At 42.6% G+C, this 27178-nt stretch overlaps 3 protein-coding genes across 3 annotated transcripts in view; 1 reads left to right on the top strand and 2 right to left on the bottom strand.

Moving 5' to 3' along the window:
- LOC118568960 (LRP2 binding protein) overlaps positions 1-1720 on the bottom strand; it is a 37718-nt gene extending 35998 nt beyond the window's left edge. Inside the window, exon 1 of the mRNA XM_036166550.1 lies at positions 1466-1720. The gene's annotated coding sequence lies outside the window, so the exon portion shown is untranslated. The remainder of the gene's footprint in view (positions 1-1465) is intronic.
- On the top strand, positions 1318-4417 carry Ankrd37 (ankyrin repeat domain 37). The gene is made up of 5 exons (XM_036166551.1): positions 1318-1562; positions 1766-1918; positions 2698-2789; positions 3482-3673; positions 4187-4417. Coding segments are annotated over exons 1-5 (465 nt in total). The 5' UTR covers positions 1318-1535; the 3' UTR covers positions 4188-4417.
- Positions 4341-27129, bottom strand: Ufsp2 (UFM1 specific peptidase 2). Its single transcript, XM_036166549.1, has 12 exons — positions 27048-27129; positions 23911-23990; positions 22990-23167; positions 22842-22908; positions 19397-19554; positions 18727-18919; positions 17385-17531; positions 12582-12746; positions 12263-12387; positions 9442-9518; positions 7998-8122; positions 4341-4631 (listed from the first exon to the last, which is right to left on the bottom strand). The coding sequence occupies exons 2-12, from the start codon at positions 23972-23974 to the stop codon at positions 4545-4547; spliced, it is 1386 nt and encodes a 461-aa protein (XP_036022442.1). The 5' UTR covers positions 23975-23990; positions 27048-27129; the 3' UTR covers positions 4341-4544.
- Positions 27130-27178: the final 49 nt, after the last annotated feature.

Here is a 27178-nt window from a genome sequence, read left to right as displayed (position 1 = left end):
AATGATCACTAAAATGGGCAGTGTGTCTTATCGAAGAAATACATTGGTTAGTGAAACTAAATGGTTGAAAACTTTGTAGCTTGTTGGGAGATCTGTGATTAATTGTGATAAACTTGCTCTTTAAAACTAGCTTCATACTGGTTCAGGTATCTCCTGTAACAACTATTGAGACAGAATACAATTAAACAGCAAACTAAATATTTAATAAGCCTCCCTTAAAAGCTAGGGCTTACAGAAAGAAACATAAAATGTTTTAAATTATATTTTGAGGCTTACCAGTCTCTTATCTGTATGCCTGCCGCCCCCTCCCCCCATTGTTAAAATTACTTTTACCACAATCAGAAAGTCAACATTGGTACATCAACCAGGATTTCAAACATCAGAGTTATTAGACTGTCATGGATTCTACCAGTAAGGCCATTTTTGCTTTAGAATCTCATCCCAAATTCTTAGGTTTCCTCTGCCCTGTTTCTCATGATCCTGACTGCTTTGAGTAGTGTTGGCCGAGTATCCTTTGGATTTCGGCTTCTCTGACGTTTCCATCTTTGTTCTGGGTTGTGGTGGATGGAGACCTTTCCATGCCATGGCGCAGGGCTTCGCGCGGTCAACAGATCCCCAAGGTCAACAAGGACCTGGCCTAAACAGGATTTGGCTGCCTCCTTCACTATCTATCCCCTCCTCTGGCTCCCTTCCCATACTCCCAAGAACCAGAGCGAGGGCCATGGCACCACCCCCTCCGTCGTCTTGGCAACACTCCTGGTGTTTACCAGCCCTTGCCAGGACCAGGCGACACGTGACAATGGGGGGCTTATTCTCAGGACCTGCCCAGTCAACCCCCTGCCTCAGCTTCCAGAGGTGCAGGCCGTGGGCAGAAGGCAGCCTCCTTCCGGCCCAGCTGGAGGCCCGGGCCCGGGTGGGATGAGGGGCGATGGGGTGCGGAGGGATGCAGGGAGAGCCGCTCTGCTCCCCTCCTTTCCGGCCTACGTGCTCGCTCGCAGACACGAACCCCTGCCCTGCCCCAGCGACTTCCGCTTCCCCAGAGGGCGGGCGGGGCTCGACTCCACCCGCTGCTACGTGCCGAGCTCAGCACGCCTCATGGCCGCCGCCCCAGGGCAACCGCGAAGCCTCTCGCCCTCCCCGCCCCTCGCCTTCACTGCGCACGCGTGCCAGGGCCGCCGGGGCTCCGCTCTCAAGGGGGCGGGGCCAGGGGGGGCCCTCGAACTGGCCAATCAGATGGCGGGGCCGCGCAGGAGGCTCCTCCCCCTCCGCCGCGGCTCCCGGGCTCCTGGCTACACGTGTGTCTGTGTTTGGGTACGTGAGGCCGCCGCAGGGCAGGGAAAACCGCGCAGTGGAGAAATAGACCGTGGGGGCGCTCCCGGGCTAGGGAGCGGCGGGGAGGAGCCGCCCTGCTCGTCCCGGAGAGCTTTAAATTCCCCTACATTGGGGCAGTCCCGTGCACTCTTACCTGCTAGTGTGCAGTCCGTGTAGCCTCTCTGCACTCCCGGGGACTCCTTGTCATCTGCTTTGGGTGGGCGATGCTGTTGCTTAATTGCAACCTGGAGGTGAGACTCCCGCCCCTTTTAAGTCTTGCAGGCTGTCTTGCAAGAGGTCCGTTTTAGGAACTCCAGAAAGGGTGACAGTGACTGACCGCTGGGTTACCAAATCAAGTTTTTGTTTTCTTTTTTTTTTTATTCCGTGGCGGGGGTGGATTTTCAGCTCAGAGAGGGCTCAGGCAGGACAGTGACAGTCAGTTCTCTTCCGGCAGGATGATGGCCTCAAGAATTTGCTGGAGACAGGAGCATCTGTCAACGCACCCCCGGATCCCCAGGAGCAGTCGCCGGTTCACCTAGCTGCAGGTGGCGGCCTGGCTTGCGTTCTTCTCTGGCAGCTGCAAACAGGCGCTGACCTCAATCAACAGGTAACTAGGTAACCTATTGTTGCTATGTACAAGCCTCCTCTCTACCCAGAGCCTGCACTTAGCTGCCAGTTTCAGTTGGTATAAACAAGCACATAAGAATTTCCAGTGTGTATGTGTGTGTGTATAAAATCAAGATGGTAACTTGAAACTTTATTATCCACATTAATAAAGCAAAACCAAGGTTAATTTTAATAATTTAATCAACTTCTGTTTCAGTATGTAATTATATCAGTAATGATTGATGGTGCTGTTTTATTTTTTCTTTCATACCGTATTTCACAATCCAGTGTGTATTTTACTCTTTACGGCATAGCTCAATTCAGTTTAGCCCCATTTCAAATGCTCTTTAGCAATAGGTGGCCACTGGCTATCACGCTATGTAGTATACTTCTACAGTAGCTTTAAAAATACTTGCTATTTGTCTAAGCTCAGTTGACCAGGAAGTAGTAGGTGGCAGCCATGCCCAGCATCACTTCTTCCAGTAGTTTTCATTAGAGTGTGACGCAGTTTTTACTTGTCAACCTTTGGCTTCTCTAGAACTCTCCTTTGCTGGCATTCCCTTCCATGTTAATGTATCTGAAAGAGGCTGCTGTGTGTATTAATGGGAACTCTGTATTAGCACAGTGAGAGAACTTTATCAGAAATATAATTGAATAAAAGAATTCAGGTGGTACAAGGCAGTTTTCATTGGCCTCCTCAAACAGCTAATATTTGATTGCCCACTGGCTTCCACAGAGTGTTGGGAGTGGGGGACACTAATGTGCTGTCTTGTCCTAAAGGATGTTTTGGGAGAAACGCCACTCCACAAGGCAGCGAAAGTTGGAAGCCTGGAATGCCTTAGCCTCCTCGTGGCCAGTGATGCCCAGATTGGGTGAGTATAAAATCAATGGCTGCAGGCTTTGTCTTCTTGGATTAAACTAATCATACTCCTGAAACCTAATTATGCATGATCTCAAAAATAATGCTTGCCCAAGTGGTTGGTGTTATTCTTCCAGTCATGTTATCTAACATTATCAAATTGAGTAAGTGGAAATAGATCCTGAACGTTCAGAGGTGCAAGTCTTCCTCAACGGCAGTTTCAGCTTAGGAAGACTCTCTCTAGAAGTTCTCATTGACTGTATTTAGGTACTCAGTATAGAGAACATTGAACACAAGTACTCCTGTAGCCATTCAAATTCCTTCAAGAGGGAAATACAATGATGGAATAAAAATACATAATGGAATGCCCATGGTGTGTGGAATGTGCTAGCCACTGAGTATGCAACAGTGAAAAAACTTAATTTCCTTAAGCTTTTCTTTAACTCCCACTTCCCTGTGCACACACATGCTGTGTGTGTGTGTGTGTGTGTGTAAGTGTGTAAGTGCGCGCTTGCGTGTGTGTGTGTGTGTGTGTGTGTGTGTGTGTGTGCGCGCATGAATGCTTGTACTGTGGACTACTTGTAGCTCCTCTATTAGTACCTTTTATTTATTCTGTACCATTGTTGGCATTGTTGGTATGTGCTACAATTTCCATTGTTAGAAAAATATTAATTTTCACTCAATCCACCTTTTGTCTAATTTCAGCTTATGTAATAAGAATGGGCAAACAGCTGAAGATCTTGCTTGGTCGTGTGGATTTCCAGAATGTGCCAGGTTTCTAACAACGATTAAATGTACACAGACAACAAAATCATCGGGTGATCCCTGTGCTCCAGTACTCAGACAGAAGCGAAGCTTAACCAGTGTGGAGAACAGAGCTTTGAAGAGGAAGTGTTGGTAGGTACCTTCCAGATGCTGTTTTCTTTCTCCTTTACAGCTTTCTCTTCTGGCAGAGTTTATGGTTGCACTTAGTATCCGCATTCTGGTCAGAGGTCCAGTAGACTTTGTTTTCTAAAATTTTACCCTTGGCCATAGTTACTACTTACTAGCTTCTAGAGACCAACGTTTATCCTATATGGTGCACATTTAGGGAGAGACCTCCTTCTTTTAAAAGTTTTTTTTTTTTTTTCCTTTTAAAGATTGTGTGTATGCTTGTGTATGAATGCACTCATGTGCCTGTGTGTGTTCAAGGGTGCATGTGGAGGCCAGCAGAGAGAGCATGGGATCCCTTAGAGCTGGAAGTACAGGCCAGGCAGGCATCTGTAGTATGCTGGCCTGTGCTTGGGTCCTGGGATCCCACTCCAGTCCTCATGATTATGAAGCAAGCATTCTTTCCACTGAGCCATTTCTCCAGTCCCCTTAAAAACGTTTTTAATGTTAACGTGTTTTTCTTTTTTTTCCCTAAAACAGATATCTTGTTGGGCAGGAAGAGGTTTGAAGGGCTTCACTTCAGACTGATCTACAAGCCATGGCTGTGACTTACCATATAGATAAACTCCAGAGGAGGAAAACTTTCTTCTAAGTGAAGAGAACATTCATAAACACATGTATTTACATGACTGTATTTTGCCTGTGCATGCTTTGTTATTTAACTTGTTAAAAGAATATTCAAGGAATAAAATTTCTGTGAATTCTTTGCTACTTTTGAAAAAATTAGTTTAAATGAAATCACAGCCAAGATTTAATTTAAAATTATGCTTGCTTTTATTGACATTAGAACAGCTCTTTTAAATCTATAGTCTTGACTCCAAGGTAATTTAAATAGCATTTAAAAAGCATTCGGTCGTTGAGGAAGGCATAAGTTATAGTATGCATCCTTGTTCCAAAAGTCTGGGCTCTTCCATCCGCACCAGCCCTAGATTTGGAAGAAGGGAAAGAAAACCTTTTATAACACAAGACTCCATGATGGAAACTCTGACATAAGACTCAGATACTGATCTAATTCAAGGATTTTCTAGTGAAGAAGAGTAACTTTTGTCAACTTGATACAAGCTACCATCATCTGGGAAGATGAACCTCAGTTGGAAAAATGCCTCTATCAGATGTGCCTGTGGGGAATTATCTTTATTGATGATTGATGTGGGCAGGGGGCCCTGGGTCATATGAGAAATCAAGCTGAGCAAGCCAGGGAGTGGCATTCCTCCATGGCCTTCAGTTCTTGTCCTGACGTCTGGACTGTAAGATGAGATGAACCCTTCCCTCTCCAAGTTGTTTTTGTTTATGGTGCTTATCACAGAAATAGAAAGTGAACTGATAGATTTTTAAACAACAAAAAAATCTATAATTCTTAACTCTAGAAGTCATCAAAAACAAAAGTCACTTCCTTAGAGCCACTGTTAGCACAGACATTATACTCCATTGGTTCTAAGATACAGACTGTCAGTGGCTGTAATAGCTTTATTGTAAACTGTTTGACGTAGTAGTCTATAAAAGGCTACACACATGTGCCATTCAGTGACGCCTTCGACATAATGAAATGTGAGACCCAAGCCAGCCCCTTGAGTTCTGTTTTTTATTTTTTATCTTCATAGGCTGTTTGCTTTCCAGTCTTCATTTCTGTTTAATCCTTTCCTCCAGCAGAGAATAATTTTTAGTGGTTTTATTATAAATAAGAAAGTTTTATCAAATTTCTTCAAGGGCCACTCATTTTCTCTTTGAGACAGGAGTCTTACACTGTAGTCCAACATGGCTTGGAACTTACTACGCAGTTTAGCCTGGGCCTTGAACTAGTACACGTCCCACCCCCACGCTGGGATTATAGGTGTGTGTTACCACGCCCAGACTGATTGTGTCAAAGGAAGCTGAAGACTGGCCTGTATTACACTGAGGTCAAAAGCAATGTGGAATACTTCCGGCTGAGAGCTGAGTTACTCCTCTAACTGAAGCTGCTGGAGGCTGGCAGGGATCTGGAGTCTACAGACTAGTCTATACACTAGAGTGTTCTAGCTCTTTTACAGTACGGACGAGGGAGAGTTCACTACACATGTTCTTTTTTCCTCGCTCTCTTGTTAACTGCCAAAATTTAAACAAGATCAAAATAGACAAAACATTGCACACTATCTGTGTTGGCCTTTTGAATACTCATACAGACAGGCCTTCTGGTAACCAGATTTTTTTTTTAAAGACAAATAGAGAAATAGGCAAAAGGCATGGATGTGGAGGCTGATCTTGCAGACAACCAACCTGGAAAGTCAAACAGGAAGGCTGCAGGGGAAGTGTGATGGCGGCTAATCTTGGCTGTCAGCCTGACATGCCTGGGAAGAGGGAATGTGGACTGAGGAACGGCCGTGGGCATGAGTGGGGGCATTTCTTGACGGCTAACTGGGAGGAGGAGGGCCTAGCCCACTGTGGGGAGTGCCACCCTTTAGGTAAGTGGTCCTGAGCTGTCTAAGACAGCAAGCTGAGCAAGCCATGGGAAGCAAGCCAGTAAACAGAGGTCCTCCTCAGTCTGTTAGTGTCTGCCTCCTGTTCTGCCTTGAGCCTTCAACAGCAGCTTGTGATCGGGACGTGTAAGCCAAGTAAACCCTTTCCTCCCCAGTCTTATCACAGCAGCAGAAAGCAAGCTAGGGCCGGATGGTAGAGAGAGCAGAGGCCGAGTGCCCACATTACAGCTCCATGTCTACTGGAGTCACAGTCGAGATCACGGTGGCTGTGCCCAGGCTTCAGTTTGCTGTATGCACCAGAGGGTTAAAGGGCTTTCTACAAAAAATGTGACTGGCAAAGTTCTCAGGGACAGTAATCAGGGGATGACGGCTCCCTTTATCTAATTGCTGCAGGGTAACCCCAGCAGGGGCAGAGCCCAGTAATCAGGAGAAGAAGCACATTTATTCCCGGATCACCCCTGATGGAAACAATTACGGTTTCTACCTGCTTCCAAGATAAAAATCAGGAGCAGGGTGGTGGTGGTGTTGGCGTTGGTGGCGCACGCCTTTAATCCCAGCACTCAGGAGGCAGAGGCAGGTGGTTCTCTGTGAGTTCAAGGCCAGCCTGGTCTACAGAGTGAGATCCAGGACAGGCACCAAAACTACACAGGGAAACCCTGTCTCGAAAAACAAAACAACAACAACAAAAAGACAAACTGGACCGGAGCTCAGCTTCTCTGCCTGTCCCCCTGCACCCTCCTCACTGGCTAAAGCTCACGTAGCTCATGCAGTTTGGGGAACAGGCTGTGCTTTCCCTTTCCTTCATCTAAGGGGTCCTTCCACAGCCTCTGAAACCTAACCCTGCATACTTCTTGTCTGAGAGTCCTTTTCGACTGCCTTCTCCCTCTCCAGTAGACGGGGAGCTCCTTAGAGATGCTTAGGGCTGTGGCTGACATCGACTGGGTACTAATAAATGCTAGATGAGTCAACACTTGGCTAGGAAGGGAAAATGTTGCTATTATCTAAAATATTGCCTTTATTTTGTGTGTGTGGAGGTCAGTGGACAACTTGCAGGAGTTGCTTCTTGTCTACCATGTGGGATCCAGGGATCAAATTCAGGTTGTCAGGTTTGGTAGAGAGGTTTTTTATCTGCTGAACCCACCTCACCAGCCTTTCATATGAGAATTAGCTGCTTATAAATCAATTTAGATTTATGCCCCATGTAATCAATATTATGTCAACAAATACTTCTAAATTTGCTCAACTTTCGGTCTTGATAGAATAATCATGTTATATGCACACGAGAAGTAGTCACATCTTCATGACTGGCATTTTGTTTATCTGTTGATTCATTGATTCTAAAATTATTCAGAGTATGTGTGGATCTGTACAGAAGGTGTTGATCCCTGGATCTGGAGTTACAGGGGGTTGGGAGGCACATAAAGTGTGTGCTGGGACCTGAACTTGGGTCCTCTGCAAGAAGGAAGGCAAGAGCTCCTAACTACCCAGTTACTCTGCAGTCCTGATTTTAAAAGTCTGAAAGGTTATTCTGTTATCCTGTTTTAAGATACTGATGAGACAATACAACTGTATGTGCCACAGAATCTGCAAAGGAAATGTGTCTATTATGTTCTATGATGAAGTTAAATAATAGCAAAGCTTTACAAACATTTCATCTTTTGTGATTTCTGTTGTCTTTCCTGTCTTCCCTACATAGAATACAATTGCACAACAGACTTAGAAATACTGCTGTGAGAACAACTGCCCTTGGCTTATTATCTTTGTTAACAGCCAGGCTGCGGTCTTTTATTTCCGGCTCTTTGCCTTGTGTCTTAAGTTTATGTGATATGGATATTTACCTTTTCCAAGATAACTTGCAGATCTTCTCCACCTGTATAATGTGGGTCGAGAATTAGAAATTTTATCTGCCCTGTAGTTTCATTCCATGTGACTCCTAGTATTGTGTGAGCCAATACTCCTCCCCCTAGAAAAAAAGAAATATATCAAAGGGTATAAATTAATTTCAACTGTGTATTTAGTCCAAATAAAAACTAACTGTTTTGCCTATTAACTGACTTAATACAGCATTAAAACAGTCTGTCCAATATTGTAAAAGATCATGATGGCAAATATATTTGAAAGAATAAGATTACATATTTAACAACTACTGTGTTACACATGGAAATATGTAAGATAATACTGTAATATCCAAATCAATAAGGTTTATATTTCATTGCTATATCTGTAAAATTCTCCAAAATCAACTGAGAAAGGGCCACCAAGAGCCCAGACTCCTCCCAGTGCAGTAATGATCACTGAGGTACCCTCCCAGCAGATGCTCTTGGATCTGCTGAGCATCCCTAGCCCACCCACCCAGGAGGTTCTCTGTGATCATCTGCTGAGCATCCCTAGCCCATCCATCCATTAGGTTCTCTGTGATCATCTGCTGAGCATCCCTAGCCCATCCACCCAAGAGGTTCTCTGTGATCATCTGCTGAGCATCCCTGGCCGATCCACCCAGTAGGTTCTCTGTGATCATCTGCTGAGCATCCCTGGTCCATCCACCCAGTAGGTTCTCTGTGATCATCTGCTGAGCATCCCTGGCCCGTCCACCCAGTGATGTTCTGCTGACATCTACCTACCTCCATTTTTTACACGTTAGTGTTGTTCATCTTCTGTTATTTTTCAGAGAATCATGTATCTTTCGCTCAGTTAATCAAATCATATTTTACAAGGAAAACCCAACAAAGGTTGGGTCTGTTGTCCACAAAACCAGCCGAGCTGGTGACAGAGTCATGACTCATGATGCTTAGTCAAGTGGCTATCACCTTTTAAAAAAATACTACCCTTGGCTCATGTTTAAAAAAACAAAACAAAACAAAGAACAGTTATCATGTTCTCTTTAGCATTTGGTTTTGGTTACTAAATCTTTGCAACTCTTCAGCCCTTTGGAAATTAAAATCCTAAGAGCAGTGTGTGTGAGCTTACTCTAAAATGTTTACATTTTACTTTGTGTGTCTGCATCTATGTCTGTGTACCATGTGATGCACTACCTGCAGAGACCAGAAGAGGCACTGGATTCCCTGAACTAAAACTACAGGCGACTGGGAGCTGCCATGTAGGTACATGTAATTGGACCCAGGTCTTCCAGAAAAGCCACCAGAACTCTTGGCTCCAAAGCCATCTCCCCAGTTTTAAGATATTTAAAATGACTAATTTATATGTAACATTAAAACATTATACAAATAAGTTTTACTTATTCTCCACTCTGCCAAAAGAACCAACACGTCCAAAACACCTTACCAATCATTACTGGAGTGCCCACATTCTGGAAATGGCTGGCCAGTTCCCGTCCTTGAGAGGCCATTTCTGAACCTTGGCTAGATGAAAAGAAATCATAACCTATCACATAACTGTTTTCAGCATTCAGTCAAGTAATGAGTTGGGGCAGGGGGGGGGGTACTTTCAATCTTTTTGTTCGTAGATCTTGAAAAAAAACATTAAGTGGTAGGGACTTGATTCAGATGCAATTTAAAGCAACATAAACTAAAAATTTAAGGATACTAACTAGGGAAGAAACAAAAAGACTCCAGCTTTCTGCTTCCGACTACATAAAGGTTTTATATTTTAACATGAGATTGAAACGGGTCACCTTGTCCTTTTTCAAAGCCTATATATTCTGCCTTCAAACTGGGATCAGTAACAGCCAGCACATGTTCAGGATAGAGGAGATTCTCAGACTAATATATTCTTTTTTTTTTTTTTTTTTTTTTTTTTTTTTTTTTGGTTTTTCGAGACAGGGTTTCTCTGTGTAGCTTTGCGCCTTTCCTGGAACTAGCTTTGTAGACCAGGCTGGCCTTGAACTCACAGAGATCTGCCTGGCTCTGCCTTCTGAGTGCTGGGATTAAAGGTGTGTGCCACCACCGCCCGGCGACTAATATATTCTTCTGTGAAAACCTCAGTGTTTTCAAGTGCGTCCTATTTCATGGAGTATTTGGACACACTAGGTCCTTTTCACTTTTGAGAAGAGAAAGACAGAAGGAACAGTACACATACTCCTCAGCATTCCAAGCTGAAAATGCTGTGAGTAAAAATCTATTTAGTATCTCTACCAGACATCAGAGCTTAGCAACCCAGCCCACTTGTTCCCCTTCATGACAGGTTAGCTGGAAGCTAAGCCTTGTTGATACTGCCCTCTGTCAAAAAATTGTATGCTGAATCATCAGTAGAACCATTACTTTTGTGGAGGTACCAGGTGGTGTAAAACATGGTAAACTCTGGCTGAGCAGGTAGCATACAAATGTTTTTAATGTAACAAAAGTCTTTAATTTCTTAAAATATTTATTTTGTGAATGTGCATGTGTATACTTGTGCAGTGGCACACATATGGAGGTACCATGAATTAAACTCAGGTAGTCAGTCTTGGTGGCGAGTGCTTTTTCACCTCATCAGTTCCAAACTTCAATTTTTTAAAAAAAGATTTATTTATTTATTATGTACACAGAAGAGGGCGCCAGATCTCATTACAGATGGTTGTGAGCCACCATGTGGGTGCTGGAAATTGAACTCAGGACCTCTGGAAGAGCAGTCTGTGCTCTTAACCTCTGAGCCATCTATCTCTCCAGCCCCCAAACTTCATTTTTAAAATAGTTCTTTTACTACTTTGTCTGCCATTATTTCTTACTGATTTCCACAATCCCAACTGTGAGATCAAATACACTTTAAGTACTTAGACAATAGCACTGTTATTGTAGTTATCAAAACAACACAGTTTAAAATGTAAGCCCATGGAAAAAGTCTTTAAATATTTAACTCAGTATTTAACAAAGTAGAAGAAAAGTCATTCCCAGCTTTTTAAATTTTTTAAAAATTTTTTATGTTGTGCCTAGGAGTTAGGTAGGGTGGGATCCCTAGAAACTGGTTTGCCTAAAATAGTTGGTTATTATACTAGGCATAGCCAGAATCCTTGTCTGGGGTGGTAGATATGGCCCCCCCAAACCACCTAGCTCCATATGTTGGGCAATGTACTGTGGTGATATTGTGTTCCCCAAAATACTGTATACCCTAATAAACGTATCTGGGGTCAGAGAACAGAACAGCCACAAGATATAGAGGCCAGAAAATGGTGGCACTCACACCTTTAATCCTATCACTGGTGAGGCAGAGATCCATCCAGATCTCTGTTTAAAGCCATACTGGAAACAGCCAGGTAGGGTGACTCACACCTTTAATCCCAGGAAGTGAGGGCAGAAAGCAGAAAGGTATATAAGGTGTGAAAATCAGGAACTAGAGCTGGTTAAGCTTTCAGATGTTCGAGAAGCAGTTCAGCTGAGATCCATTTGGATAAGGACACAGAGGCTTCCAGTCTGAGGAAACAGGATCAGCTGAGGAACTGGTGAGGTGAGGTAGCTGTGGTTTGTTCTGCTTCTCTGATCTTCCAGCATTCACCCCAATACCTGGCTTTAGGTTTGATTTTATTAATAAGACCTGTTAAGATTCGTGCTACAATGTACTCACTCTAATTGACAACCATAAGTCCCAATGCTGCACAAGTGTGGTTCCTCAGGCCTCTGTCTATCTATCTCAGCCTCTAGGGCATATCTGTCACAGCCTGGGGAATCTCCAACTCAGGAGTATTACCTGCCTGAGCCAAGAAGCTCTTGTCTCTTGGAATTAAAAACTTCTTAGATGTTTAATAAAAAAGCAATTTATGGTTTGAGAAATTGATATTTTCTCTTATTATTAGAATTGTAGAAAATATAAGTTGAATGTATTATTTGCACATTTTTTTGGTTTGTTAACATGTTAGCAAGAAAAAGAACAAAAGAAAAACAGAATAATCAGTGGTCAATATTTGGTTTTCTCCTTAGAAGACTTTATGAAGATTTAAACATTAGCAAACTTCATTTTGTATATAGAACTTTACCCAAAGATATTTCTAAGTCTTCCATGTATAGACTAAAATTAGGTCCAGAGAATTCATGTACGTATCCCAGCTTGTTTTGAAAAATGAGATTTATAGCAATGAGCTAATGAGCAAGAGCAGTGACTGGAAATGAATAAGGAGGAAGTGTCCTGTTTCCGTTATCTTAGCAAGGCTGTGTCTGGCTTATAGAGTCCTTACCTAACGAACAGTATTTTCGAAGTTACACCGATCAGTTGGTTCAGTACCAGCTGTACTTCAATAGATCCAATCCACTGTCGTGATCCCACAAATGCTGCTGGCTTGTCTCCGGCATCAACAAGAGCCTTTAGTATCAAAACACACAAAATAAAAACCCATATGCCAGACAGCTGTTAAAATCATATCTAGGGTATTTTAATTAATTACCAGTAAATCAATACATTTTTCTGAAATAAAAATAAGTCTATGCCATGGGGTAATGATAACTGTCAAGGGCATAATAAAAGCTGGTTTTAATTTCAAGTGGCAAGTTCTGTACCTGCTGAATTTCTCTGTGTGTTGGAATGGACCTCTCTGTGTATCCCTGATGTCTGAACCATGAGCAGATGGTCTGTAGGGACCGATAAGCACAGCCCCAGCCATTATCATCTATCCGATCCTGCATATAATGATGATAAGCATAGACGCCCTGGACCACATAAATCTGTAAGAAAAACACGTCGTATTTATTAAAGACAGAAGTCCACACTCTGTAGAACCACCAGAGTCATGTTTACTGTTTCAGAGCTAGACTATTACTTTAGACCAGTGGTTCTCAGCCTGTTTCGCAGGGGTCAACTAGGACCATCAGAAAACACAGATATTTACATTACAGTTCATAACAGCACCAAATTTACAGTTAGGAAGTAGAAGTGAAAATAATATTATGGTCTAGGGACATTACAACATGAGGAACTGTATTAAAGTTTCAGCATTAGCAAGGTTGAGAACCACTACTTTAGACCCTTATAAAAATGCCTTCACAGAACAATGGCTTAATATTATTTTTTTTTTTGGCTTTTTCTTATAAGTCCAGAGTCCTACTAGAAAGACATGTGTTCTGGCTTAACAATGCTAGCTTCTATACTTTCTTCCCTCCCCCCCTTTTTAAATTTAATTTAGTTTTTAATATGCCAATGGTTATCTGATCATGAAGCCTTATATTTTTCTTAGTTGGAAATATCCTTTTCCCAATTAATGTTACAGCATGAACCCTTTCCCATTCAGGTCTCTGTTCAAATGCCAGAAGCCATCCATGACTAGCCTACTTAAAAATGGCATGATCACTTTCTCATGCCTGCCCTTTGTCCTGGCTATCAACTCTCTCCTGACTTCATGTATGTATGTATGCATGCATATGTATATTTAAAATTTCCAAGTAATTACAGCTACTTCACATATAACTGATTATATTTTCAATGTCTGCCTATCCACACTAGCATGTGGGCTAGTAGGCCTATGTTGTATCTTATTCATTTCTAGGCCCTAATTCCACAAAAGGCAGGGCACATAGCTGATAAACATGTTTCTGATGAGTAAATGATGACTGAAAGAAGGAAGAAATAAAGGAATACACAAACAAACAAAAGTAAGTTCTGTACAACAGAACACAAGAACAATGCTTCTGCAGTTTTGTAGACCTGCCATTGACTACAGCTGAAGTGTGGGTTATTAATGACTAAAATGGGGACTGATGTCATAGGGTTCTTCCTGGCAGTATAATGCTAAAAATGAACTTTTTGACAAAGCACATTATTTTTTAAAACTCGAAGTTGTGAGGAAATACAGGGCACTCACAAGATGGTTAGGCAATAGACTGACAAGGTGTAAACTGAAAATGTATAATCAGATTATTTGGTAGAAAGAAAACTGGCCACTCCCAAAGATACCTATGTCCTAACCTCCAGAACAGCAACCCTACCTTATGTATACGATTAAGGACTTAATTTAGATGGAGAGGTAGGAGAGTTATTCTGGTCTAGCCAGGGAGGCACTAATTGCATGCACATGCATCTTTATCACAGAGGAACAAGAGGAATCAACTCTGAATGCTGTGACCACAGCCAAGGAATGCTAGCAGCTATCTGAAGCTGAGGAGATGAAGGATGGATATTCCTCAGGAGCCTGTGGGAGGGAGGATGGCCCTGGAGATACTTTTAGTTCAACCAAGTGATGCTAATTTTGGACTTCCAGCTTCCAGAACTGTGACAAAACATTTCTACAGTCTGCAGCTACCCAGTATGTATCATCTGTCACAGCCTCTACAGCAAATGAGTCCTCTGCTTTAGAATGTCTTCCTACAAAGATCATAAACATTTGGTGGATATTAAATAATTTTCTAAAACAAAGATTGAAGTGCCATCATATATAAATGTAAAAATACTTAAAACAAAAATCTTTCAAATTAAAATTATAGATTACAATTAAAGTAGTGCTTTATCTGCAGTTTAAAACTCTCCATTAGAAATCAGGAAAGATTAACAACAGGCTAAGTTCCACCTTAAGAAATCAGAAGAAACACATTAAATCAAAGAAACAAAGTAAAACTCCAAAATTAGTGAGACAGAAAACAAAAGCTATAAAGATAACTTTTCAAATCAAAGGCAAATGTTTAAAGAAAGGAAACCAATCATAAAGTGATAGGAAGATTAAAAAGAAAATATAACTATATGAGGAATTAAAACCTAGGTAAATATGATAATGTCCCATAATCACTAACAAAACTGAGTATTACTGAGAATATTCACAGAGGGGCTGGAGAGACGGCTCGGCAGTTGAGAGAGCACACTGATCTTGCAGAGGGCTGAGCTCAGTAAGATTTTTATAAAAGTCAAAATGAAACAAATATTGCTAACGTAATGTATACCTTATACGTATACATACATACAGAAGGGGGCGCCAGATCTCACTACAGATGGCTGTGAGCCACCATGTGGGTGCTGGGAATTGAATTCAGGACCTCTGGGAAGAGCAGTCTGTGCTCTTAACCTCTGAGCCATCTCTCCAGCCCGATACTTAGGCTCTTTATGAAAAATGGCACAGTATTTTTTTAATAACCCATGACTATCTTCCCACTTACTTTAAATAATCTCTAGATTACCTACCTTAGACAAAAAAAACGGTGAAAAGAATATATAGATGGCTACTATATTTTCTAGGAAATAATGGCATGGCAACAATATACATATTCAAGGCAGAGTTTTTTTAAAGGCATTTCTAACCTAGGATTGGCTGAACATACAGATGTGCAAACAGCAGGTGTGGAGGCTGACAGTGCTGAGGATGTAGGGAAGAGACAAAGGAGCAGACAAGTTGGTAATGTTCTGGTTCTTAACTGAGTAGGACTCCTGGTTATTCTTTTTTTTTTTTTTTTTGGTATGCTGTGAAATATACGTGTGTACCAATGTATGTATATACACATATGTGCGTGTGTGTGACACACACAGGTCAAATATTATAAATACTAAAATAAAGAAACGTCTTTTGCATTTTGTAACATGGATTAAGAACCTACCTGTTTTATTGTCAAAATCAATCAGCATGCACTTAATGTTTTATGATCTTGGGCTTTTTGTAAACTATTAAGAATTTAAAATAATACAGGGTGCAATATAAACCATGGAGTTCTGAATCTAGTTGGAGAGAAAAATATTTAAGTCAGGAGCTTGCAGAGGGTCACTTAGAGTTCCACTGTAACATTATACACTCTATTTCTTACTCTATGAGTCTGTGACAGAGCAAGAGTTTGACAATAGGTTTCTCGAGATTTCTTCCTTCCTTCTTGAAGCAAATGAAACCATCTACCATCTCTGCAATGTTGACTCTGGACTCATGGGTTACATGTAATGGTGAGTGTTCAGCTAATGCTGTACCAGAGGAAGCCGATCTGTTCATGCAGATGGGGCTGTTATGGCTAAGACTAAAACCTCAGTTCTCTCTCAGTTACCACAGCGTTTACTCAATTTGATTCTTGAGATTTCCTTATAAAACTCCTGGACACTCAGAAGGTACTGAAAGGATGCCATCCAAGATGGCCAGTCACATTTTCTTCCTTTGTAATCTAAACTGAGAAGTGCACAGTAAACCCAGCAGTAAGAGCAGAGGACCAAGGTGAGAAGTCATAGGCTGAACAGCTCAAAGAGGAACAGGAAGAAGTTTTTTACACAACTCAAACAAGGCAGAAGGTAAAGGGCTGACCAGGCCAGGAAGGGCTATCAGGACCAAACACACAGGGGCAGCAGCAGAAGGCCAGCAAGGAGCCGGCTAGACCGTCAGAGAGCCTGAGCTAGGTCCAGTTCCTAAGCAGTTCCCGTGCTCCCGCTCTTGGATGACAATGCAATTCTTTTCACTGGCTCTCATGTACCCTTAATTTAACCCCTGTCCTCACTCTCCACCAATCCAGTTATCTAAGCCCTTCTATCGAGAGTCTGCAACCAGATACAAGCTGTATAGTACAGAGGGCAGCGTCGTAGCCTTGTCCATACTGTGGCTTGGGGAGACGATGCCCTTAATTAGCACGATTTGTCAGGCGCAGAATGAGAAAAAAAGGAACAAACCTTTCGAGAAATCAGAGAACGTTATTTTAGGAGGAGAAATGTGGTAAATACTCTCCATTCATAACCCTTTTAGATCATTAATTACTGCTATCTTTTTTGAGGCAAGGTCTCCCTGGCTAGCCTGGAACGTGCTGAGACTAAAGATATGTATATTACCACTCTAAGGTAATTATTGCTTTTTTTTTAAAGAAGACTCATTGTGTGTGTGTGTGTGTGTGTGTGTGTGTGTGTGTGTGTGTGCGTGTGTGTGCGTGTGCACTAGAAGGCAGCAGAAGGTCTCCTAGAGCTGCAGAAATAGCAGTTGTGAGTGGCTGGATGTGAGAGAATGCTGGGAACCCAACTTAGGTCTTGTAGAACAGCAAACGCTCTTATATACGAAGCCATCTCTCCACCTACTAATTACAGCTATCTTAAAGGAGGTTTTTTGAGTCTTGTTGTTTTCTTTGGTTTTTCAAGACAGGGTTTCTCCGTGTAGCCCTGGCTATCCTGGAACTCACTCTGTAGCCCAGGCTAGCCTCGAACTCAGAGATCTGCCTGCCTCTGCCTCCTGAGTGCTGGGATTAAAAGTGTGCAGCAACATGCCTGGCTCCTTAAACAAGGTCTCAAACAAAGGCTTAACAGAGACAAGTGATACGTTATTTTTTAGGGATGACACACAAGAGGAATCAATTCTTAAAAACTGTCTCTTGGGAACCAATTCAAAACAATGAATGACAAGAATCAATCAAAAAGCTAGTTAAACTCACCATGCTACCCTCTATGTTAGGGGGACTCAGGTAAGTATGCGGGTTTCTAAGGCAGCCATCTTTATATGGTTCGTCTGGAAAGTGATAAGCGTTAGCTCTTTTGAAATAAGGTCTGTCATGAGGGAGATTGAAGAGGTCATGTAATTCCTAAATAAACCAGAATCAATAAACAAAGAAAAGAATTTTAGATTCTTAGTTAAAACACTCAAACTCAATACTTATATAACAGAAGATATGTTAGCTATAAGCTTTCAAAAACATGACTTAAGTCAACAAAGTCAATTGGTGAGTAGACTGAAACCAATTTACACCCCTCTAGCAGAGACTAGAAGGGACAACAGAAATGGGAAAATAACTTGTGAGAATTGGGATGTTTTGTAAATCAGAAATTATCATTCACAATAAGATGTCAAAGGACTTTGGACAGCCATGTTTACAATACTTTAGACATGTAAGTGCAGTCATTAAATACAGAGTAGAAGCTAGTGATTTAAAACCAACCAAGATGGCATGAATAGAAACATTTACCAGTGTAACGCACCATCTTCTCAACCTCATAGAAACATACAATACTTAGCCTAAAAGTCTGGCCAATCTCCAACGTACTGTAGTGGTTTCAACAGGTCAGGCTGCACAGTGTCTGAAAACCCATTTATCTCCAACATTTGGACTTAGGAGCAGGGTTTAGGACATACTTTGGTGAGTGCCAGGCAAGGCCACAGGCCTGAAAGACATTCTAAAACCAGTCCTTTTGTTGATAACCCTCATTTCTTTAAATGCTGGACAGGTCCAAAACTTCTCTAAAGAAACTTAAATAACCTTATCTGTGGTTGACTGTGACCATGTATCATGGTCAGAATTAGCATGGATTCCAGCTCTCCTTTTGCAGTGTCCTGTTGTCTTTCTCACAAATCTGCAGCTAACCAAGGGTAGAGGAACTTTTTTTTTTTTTTTTTTTGCCAGAGCTGAGGATCGAACCCAGGGCCTTGCGCTTGCTAGGCAAGTGCTCTACCACTGAGCTAAATCCCAACCCCGGGAGGAACTTCTTAACATCCATTGGCTGGCTACTCTAGGCATGTACTTTCCATTTCTATTTTCACTTTGAAAAACGGCAACACTTCATAATTATATGGGCCACACTGAGCCCTTGAAATTAACCATACTAAACTAATAGGCTTTCATCACTAAACACATCACAAAGAAATTTCATGAAATTTCTATACAGTAGCCCATTTCTATATTTTAAAATTAAACTGTAAAATAATTTATACTTACTACAAATTATAATTAAGCACAAAATGAACAAGAGACTTTTTTCTCGTAATAACTGATCCACTTTTACCTTTCTATAGGCCTGCAGCTGAGCATCTGGAATTCCTGAAGGATACAAAACTGTTACGAGATTTTTCTTCCCTGGCAATGGGAAGTGCAGTGGTTCAGGGACTACGATGGATGTCCCTTTCATATATCTCAAAATGCATTTCTCCACATCAACTAGTTGATTAAGAACTGCATCCACTAGAAGTTTTCGAACTCTGTAGAAGGAAAGATATAAGTGTATTAACAAAAGATATAGAGGCTAAAATAAAGATGTGTAGCCCTGAATAGAGTAAAAAATTTCCACTGGACAAGGTTTGTCAAAGTCTAAATTATGCAAAGTCAAAGTAATTGTATTTGCCCTGGGTGGATAAAGGGAAGCCTTCTAGGTTTCAGTGTGCTTTCCTATCTCTTCCAAATAAATATTTAATTATTTGATGACTCTTAGGTTGAAAAGAAGGAGCACATCACAGTAAAAGTAGCCCATCACCCTGGATATGACTTACGTCATTTTTTTTTTTTTTTTTTTTTGACCTGAGGATCAAACCCAGGGCCTTGTGCTTGCTAGGCAAGCGCTCTACCACTGAGCTAAATCCCCAAGCCATTATGTCATATTTTTTAAAAGAACTGAGTTCTGATTACTTTATAGAAGGGTCCTCGGTTAAGTGTGGCATTAGTACTATAAAAATACCTACTTTCCCCATGTTTCTTCGGGAGCAACAGATACAACTGCATCGACTGGCAAGCTCATGTTAATGTAGTGGTGGTCTTCACTTTCCCTTTCAATGATGGGGGTCACAGCTCCCAGAGAGGTCGATATTTCCAGCATGAGCTCTATATTTACTACTTGTTGCTACACAGACAGATAGTTAAGAGTCAACTTGTGGAACATTAAACACTGAATCTAAAAGGTAAATAGAGTTTTAAAGGATGATACATAAAGCTACATTATAGATAGTAACAGAAAGGGCCAAGCAGACGCCATAACAGGCTGCTCAGTCTTCCTTCAGAGGTCAGGCCTCAATTTCAGTTTCCTGACTTGAGCAAGCAGTCTCTGGGAGGGCCGTGAACAAAGGACATAGTCCTTGCAGGAGCTCCCTTTCTGCATGGACTCTGAATACCCAAGGTTCAGCCAGCTGCTTACTGTCTGGGACCAACCCCTCACCAACTTAGAGCTACGTGCGTGGGTCAATGTGACAGCCTGGGTCATTGAGCCAGCCCCCACAGTCAGTACATGCTAGGCCAGCCCGCCTCCATCGCACCTCAAGGACAGAGCCTGGGCCACAGAGCCACCCCCCACAGTCAGTATGTGCTAGGCCAGCCCGCCTCCATGGCAGCTCAAGGACTTGTCCAGGACTATCCCAAAATGGTAACCTGTAACCCCCAACTAATCTTAGCTACTGTTCCTATGTAGTCTGTAGACCCCAAGCCCCCCTTGCTTTAAAAACCCTGCCCCATTGCTTCTTGGGGTCTCTCCTGCTCTGCTGCTGCGTCAGACAGACGGAGAGTCTCGAGTTAACTCACAATGAAAAGACTCTTTGCTTTTGCATGGGATTTGATCTCTTGGTGGTCTTTGGGGGGACTCTGGGTACAACAGTAACTACAGGAAATCCCTTTCTACTTTAAAATAATCTGCATGAATATAGAGTGAGTGGCAAGTAAAGATGGAATCGGACTGTGCACGTTTATAAGTGTTAGAGCCACGTGTAGGGCGCACTGGGTTGTTATGCTATTCTTTACACTTTTGCACAGACCTAAAGTAAAAAAAAAAAAAAGAAGAAGAAGAAAACAAAAAACCAAACAAAACACCATCAAATAAAACTGCTCAGCAGCTGGATTTCTGTGCATTTGAAGCCAGGCTGGTCTACTTATCAAGCCAGGCAGAGCTGCATGGTGAGACCCTGTCTCAAAACAACACCACACCAACCAAACAAAAGGTACCCAAACCAAAGAACTACATGCTCTCGGTATAAGACAACCCTGAAATTCCGTTCTCTGCGTGGAACAAATTGGCAGAATTAGAGGATGCTAGAGTCAGAGAATCCTGGAGGCTTCGCCCTGGGATCAGTAAGAAAGTTTGTGAGGCCGAAGTGGAACTAGAAGCAGAAATACAATTTATACAGGTAACTATGAATGTGCATTGCGTGTGTGTGTGTGTGTGTGTGTGTGTGTGTGTGTGTGTGTGCCTGTGTGTGCACAGTAAACATACATGTGGGTGCTCCAAGGAGATTGGCTGATTCTCAGTCTGGAACAGGGAAAGTACATGATAAATTTAGAATAATGTATGATCAAAGTAGGGAACACTAAATTCCCTAAATTTCAAAAGCCTACCAGACACACTGCCTTCCATGAGAAATTAGTTATAATGGAAAACAGGACTTTATAGTGGATACAACTGGTAAATGCCATAAGTACCAGACGCACTGCCTTCCATGAGAAATTAGTTATTATGGAAAACAGGACTTTATAGTGGATACAACTGGTAAATGCCATAAGTACCAGACGTACTGCCTTCCATGAGACATTAGTTATTACGGAAAACAGGACTTTACAGTGGATACAACTGGTAAACGTCCTAAGGAACTGACAAAGATGCCAACATCACCTACTCAGAACACACTGAAAGCACCTGCTCGTTTAATATGACGTGCTAGGACACAATTTCTCTAATAAGCCAGCTGAAGATATGGAAATCTAATCACAAGCACAAAATGACCCCATACTGGGGAGCATACAGCAAAATAACTGCCATGTGCTCCTCCAGGTGCACACTCTTCAAGTAATTTCCAAATCATTACCTCTCAGCCATGGTTTTTGAACACCCCATGTTTTTAAATTTAACAGTTCGTCAGTGTATCTCAGTGGTGTCTAAAATATAACCCAAACTGAACTCCTTCTCCTCCAAATCTCTGCCATCTCCTGGATACATCTGGAAAGAGGGTACTCAGCTGGAGAATTTCCTCCACCAGACCCGGCTGTGGGTATTTTCTTGATTGCCGAGTTGATGTAGGAGGGCTGAGCCCACTGTGGGCGGCACCATCCCTGGGCAGGTGGTTCTGGGTAATATCAGAGAGCTGGCTGCGCATGAGCAAGGAGGCCAAGCAGCTCTCCTCCCTGGTTCCCGCTTCTGTTCGCACCCTGCCTTCCCTCAGGGCAAGCCTGTGATGCAGACCTGTAAACCAAATAGCACTCCCCACATCCCCAAGCTGCTTTTGGGGTTTATCAAAGAAACAGAAAGCAAACTAGAACACCCACTTTCCCTGTCTACTCAAGGAAGGAACTAGTTATGCCATATCAAATTAGTTCCAAGTCAGCCCACTGTGTCTCCTCGATACGTCTATGTAGTTAGTGTTGACTGCCACCTTGACAGAGTCTACAATCACCTGGGCGATGGGCTTGTGGGCATGCCTGCAGGGGATGGTCTTGCTTAGGTTAAGTGAAGTGGCACCATTCCCTGCCTGGGGTCCTGGGCTGTATAAGTCAAAGGAACGGAGCAGCAGCACACAGACACTGCTTTCTCATTCTACCCAGCTGTGCCATGTCCCTGCTGCCTTGACTTCCCTCCATGAGCTAAAATACACTCTCCTAAGTTGCTCTGCTCAGAGTATTTTATCACAGCATTGGGAGAGGAAGCCAAGACAGCGGTCAGATCCCACCACTTCCATCTTCATACCCAGCCTATGTTAGTTAACCCCTCCTGGCCAGCCTAACTGGACGGCAGGGAGTAACTCTGTACAACACCCTGCCTTGAAGAACTGTCTCTGGAACTCATGCATGTGGTGGGGCCCCATAACACTGGTTTAAAACTCAGCAGAACAAACAGACAATGTGAAAAAAAGAAGCCCTTTAACACGGTCTTGCATTACCTGATGTATGTCACTTTATCAAGTTTATGAATGGGTCCTTTTCATTTACTTTTAAGCAATCTGTAAACCTACTCGAATCAGTTTTGGTTTTGCAAGATCAAAACAAAATAACACCTTCTAAATTACACATTACAACAAGAAAAAATGTTTAGATATGTAAAATAGACAGGCCTCGATATTCTAGAAGGGCAAGATTAAATTATCACCTATACCTCACTTATCCAAATGCAAGGACTTAATTTTTTTTACCAGTAGAAAAGACAGATTTGCTTACCATGTCTGATAACTTCTTGTCTTTCTTTTTTATGAATTTTCGCTTTGTATCCTCTTCCTGCTCAAATCTAAAATTTTAATATACAAAGACATTAACAAGCACGGAGTGGTGCTTTGAGAACATTTGCAGAGACTCTTTAAACACTCACGGAATGAAGTGCACTATGTTCTTACAGGTCGAGCTGTCCGTGAGCTCTCCCGTGTTCAGGTCGCTGTTCGGCCAGAGATACACGGAGCTGTTGCAGATCCTGAACACGAGAGCGTCTGAAGACAGCTTGCTAGTGAGGTCATCCAACACCTGTCTTAGTGCGTTCTTGATAAACATCTCTAAATGAGAGGCGAATGGTTTGAAACATGAGGCAAAAGCAGAGGACAGCGAACAGGACTCCCAAAGGCCCTCCCCTAACTTTCAATCACCGTCACAATTCCAGCCTCTCTAGCTTTAGAGTTCTGAGACCATAAAGTCCACCCAATGGCTTTTAGCGTGTCGGTAACAATTTACAACCAGTACTAACGTTTTAAAAGCAACCATTATGGCATTTTTCACACCCTCAAGGAGACACCCTGCCCCTATTTGCAGTCACTCTTTGTGCCCTTGGCTTTTCATTCCTCATCTTCTGAATGTCTGACTCTAACGTCACAGACCGCATGTTTAGGGATGGTTTCATTTACCATTTACTACAGTATTTAAAAGAGTTAGGCACCAGGACGTGCGGTAACACACAGCAGCTCCAGGCAGTCTACTTAGATTGTGGTCATTAGGGATATTTTGCCCGTGAGTGTGTGTGTGTGTGTGTGTGTGTGTGTGTGTGTGTGTGTGTGTGTTGAGAGAGAGAGAGAGAGAGAGAGAGAGAGAGAGAGAGAGAGAGAAAGACGGACTGACCTTTCTTCAAGACAGTCCTAAAGGTTAAATCTTTTAATTTACACAGAGATGCCCAGTGGGCTGGAAAGGGAGTTAGAATATAGCATCTAAAGTTGAGTCCCATTTGAGTTTAGTTTATTTTTCTTATCTCATCCTCAATATGTATCACTATAAATTCGATAATAAAAGAAGTTTCGGGAAGACGTACCTTTAGGAGGGGCTAGCTGAAAAGCCAGATCAAAGCCTCCTCTTACTCTGAAAAGTATATCCATAGTTTTGGGAGATTACCTAGAACAAATGAAACCACAATTCCCTTGTAAAGCAAGACAAACCCACCTTCACATAAGTTAAAATCTACTTCAGTTTAGGATACACCATTAATTCGTCACTTATTTCATGAGTTAATTTGTAGTGGGTAGCCATCCCAGCATTGGCCTGGAAGTTCCAACCCCCACTGAGGCTTCGGTAATGGTCACGCCCACAAGGCGGGGCAGAGGAGGAAGCGGAAGATGAAGGATCGGGAAGAGCTCTGTCTCTGGGTTCCCGGACTCTGGACGCTGGAGGTAGACCGAGCAGAGTTCTCCAGAGAACACCGCCGGACTGCGCTATACCCTTGCCAGACCCTGTAACCTACCCCTTCATTTGTAAGTTACCCCACAAAATAAACCTCCCTTTTAACTACGTGGAGTGGCCTTAATAATTTAACCAATATTAATTCCTTATGCATAAATATACCACAATGCCTGCAGATTCTAAAAAGGGGTTTTTCAAACCTTAACTCCGTACTGAAATCACCTAGGGAGCTTAAAATTCTGACACCCAGGAGGCACGGCCAGAGACTCTAATTAACTGGCATGAGGCTGTCCCAGGCACAGGAGTATGTAAAAGTCTCTGCTGCTTCCTTTCCTAGGGACTACAGTGGGAAAAATCTGTTCAGAGTCAACGCACTAATACTTCTAATCCTGGTCTTGATGCACTTGGCAAAGACATGAAAACATCAGTGGTAAAAACTAGTTTAAGAACGTGACGAGAATACTCGGCCTAATGAGCTCAGAGATTGTGGCTAAGTCAGTGGGAGCAAAGTAATTACCAAGGGTGAGTAGACACTGGTGGAACTGTCCATCTTAAAGGGTCCAACCACGATTTTACACTTAGAAAATACCCTGAGATTAGCGTGTAAGGATGCTAACCTAGCCACCATAGCTAGAGAAAGCATGTTAGACAGAATTCACATGGCCTAGGTCAATGTCACCACTGGCAGAGAGAAAAAAAGCATCTCAAAATGGAAGAGACTAGCAGTTCTTAATTTGAATCTATACGCTGAATTTCAGGTTGCAAATGAGTTACGACAAAAGACTTGTATCATAATGTGTTTATGTGTGTATGTGCGGGGTGGGGGGTGGATCTTGATATTTCAAAGATTTTTTATCAGATTCTTACAACACGTCCTGAGCAGGCTAAAGAACTACAGAACACAGTGGGAACCTGTAATGCTCTGAATGAGAATGACCTCCTGGAGGCTCATGTTTGAAGACTTGGTCCCCAGTTGGTGGAACTGTTTGGAAAGGATTAAGAGGTGTGGTGCTGCTGGAGGAGGTGTAACATGGAGGCAGGCCTTGGGGCTTCAAAAGCCTCCCACCATTCTCAGTATGCTCTCTGCCTCCTACGTGTGGATCAAGATGTGAGCTCTATCTCCATTTGCTGCTCCAGAGGCTTTGCCATGCCTCTGCCACACCGTCACAGACTCTTAAATCTCTGGAACTGAAAGTGCAAGTAAACTCCTGGTCACGTGCATGGTGTCTTATTACAGCAATCACAAAGACACTAACACAGAAGAGCCCTATCCTGGGGTGAGGATTTAGCTCAGTGGTCGAGCGCTTGCCTAGCAAGCACAAGGCCCTGGGTTCAATCCTCAGCTAAAAAAAAAAAAAAAAAAAAAAAGAAGAAGAAGAACCTTATCCTGAAACAAATGAGCAAGTACTCACACCTATTACCCAAACATTGGACTAAATGATGGGACATGGGGTATAATTACCTTTGATCCTCAGAACATTAAGAAGTAGCACTACAGTTTTGTATTTTGCAAATTCCTTGTCACATTTCTGTAAGAGCGATAGCATTTATTTATTTCATATACTGTAACCTGTTAAAGATCATACCATATGTCCTCATTTCGCTTCACTGAATTTATTCTATGTAAACAATAAAAAAGTTCAATACGTAATGCTGTCCATTTATCCTACTATTGTTTATCATAGGAAACCAAACCCTAAAGAAGTTTTTTTTTTGTGTGTGTGTGTGTATGTGTGTGTGTGTGTGTGTGTGTGTGTGTTAAAGGCAGGGCTTTCCTGTTAAGCTCTGGCTGTCTTGAACTCACTGTGTAGTCCAGGCTGGCCTTGAACTCCAAGATTCACCTGCCTCTGCCTCCCAGGTGCTGGAATTAAATGAGTGCACCACTGCCACCTGGCCCAGAAAGATGTTTGATAAAGAACAATACTACTATTGGAATAATAAAAAAAACCCAATACTACTATTTGTATTAAAAAACTTAAATAAACTGAAGATTTAAAAGACAAGCAAGAGTGGAATTTAACTCAGGTACTTATTGTGTGATTTTGATTAACTTATTCACTCATGTGTATACCCTCCTGAAATTTGTAAAAAAAAGATACAACTTCACAGGGTTGTTATGAAGATTCCTTATGAAACCATATGTGAAAGCCCCAGAGTCTCTTGAGGCTTCTGAATCAAGATCCTCTCTGGGGCCTGTAATACTGAAGCTGCAATCTGAAGGGCAAGTAGCTACTAAAAGAAGCCTTGAAATTTCCAAGGAGAGTGTGGAGAGAGGAGGTGGAAACGGTGCATCACCTCCACAACGGCTGAGTTCGAACGATCTATTTAAGTAAGAGGAAGCAGTTGACTAGATTTATGAATTGGGTTCAGAAGAAAGGAGAGAGAGCTCAGGGTGCAAAGTATATCTGAAGAAGTCAGACCTCTGCGGCACAGATGACAGGACCTGGCTGAGCTAAGAGACTGAGCGAAAACGGGGAGAATGTGGATGCCACGTCAGCCAAGGGAGTAGACCGAAGGAAGTTACGCCTGTCTTTGCAAAATCAAAAGTTCTTTCTTCTTAGCTCCCAAATACGCCAAAGAGTGCCTCACTGCCAAGGTGCAATGACTGATCCCGAAGGTCGGGTGTCCCGGTGCTGTTGAGGCAGCTGGGAGACCCAAGTGAGGACATTTTGCACCGCCACCGTTGGCCCCTCGGGGGCCTGCTCCTGCCTAAAGGTTGCCGAAGTCCTAGGAGGAAACGCGGGAGGGTCACTGACAATCAGAATCACTTACCAGGTTCACCACCTGGAGATGACAGGGATGACGGTCTCGCGCAAGTCCAGGTCCGCCCGGAAGTGGCGTCAACGCCCGCCGAAGGGCGGGCTCCGGCAGATGGACTACAACTCCCAGCATGCCTCGCACCA

This window comes from Onychomys torridus, chromosome 17 (genome assembly GCF_903995425.1).
Source record: "Onychomys torridus chromosome 17, mOncTor1.1, whole genome shotgun sequence".
Lineage (NCBI taxonomy): Eukaryota > Metazoa > Chordata > Mammalia > Rodentia > Cricetidae > Onychomys > Onychomys torridus.
The sequence above is the reverse complement of the archived record's forward strand: the minus strand, read 5'-3'. Positions and strand labels throughout refer to the sequence as shown.

What these genes read in the sequence shown, in the direction of transcription:
- Ankrd37 (XM_036166551.1), top strand. Translation starts at nt 1,536, where the DNA reads ATGCTGTTGCTTAATTGCAACCTGGAG. An exon ending in GCGCTGACCTCAATCAACAG is followed by an intron (nt 1,919 to 2,697) that starts GTAACTAGGTAA and finishes CTTGTCCTAAAG; the next exon opens with GATGTTTTGGGAGAAACGCC. An exon ending in GCCAGTGATGCCCAGATTGG is followed by an intron (nt 2,790 to 3,481) that starts GTGAGTATAAAA and finishes GTCTAATTTCAG; the next exon opens with CTTATGTAATAAGAATGGGC.
- Ufsp2 (XM_036166549.1), bottom strand. Translation starts at nt 23,974, where the DNA reads ATGGATATACTTTTCAGAGTAAGAGGAGGCTTTGATCTGGCTTTTCAG. An exon ending in CTAACATAGAGGGTAGCATG is followed by an intron (nt 12,747 to 17,384) that starts GTGAGTTTAACT and finishes TTTTTCTTACAG; the next exon opens with ATTTATGTGGTCCAGGGCGT. An exon ending in TCGAAAATACTGTTCGTTAG is followed by an intron (nt 9,519 to 12,262) that starts GTAAGGACTCTA and finishes CTTTTCATCTAG; the next exon opens with CCAAGGTTCAGAAATGGCCT.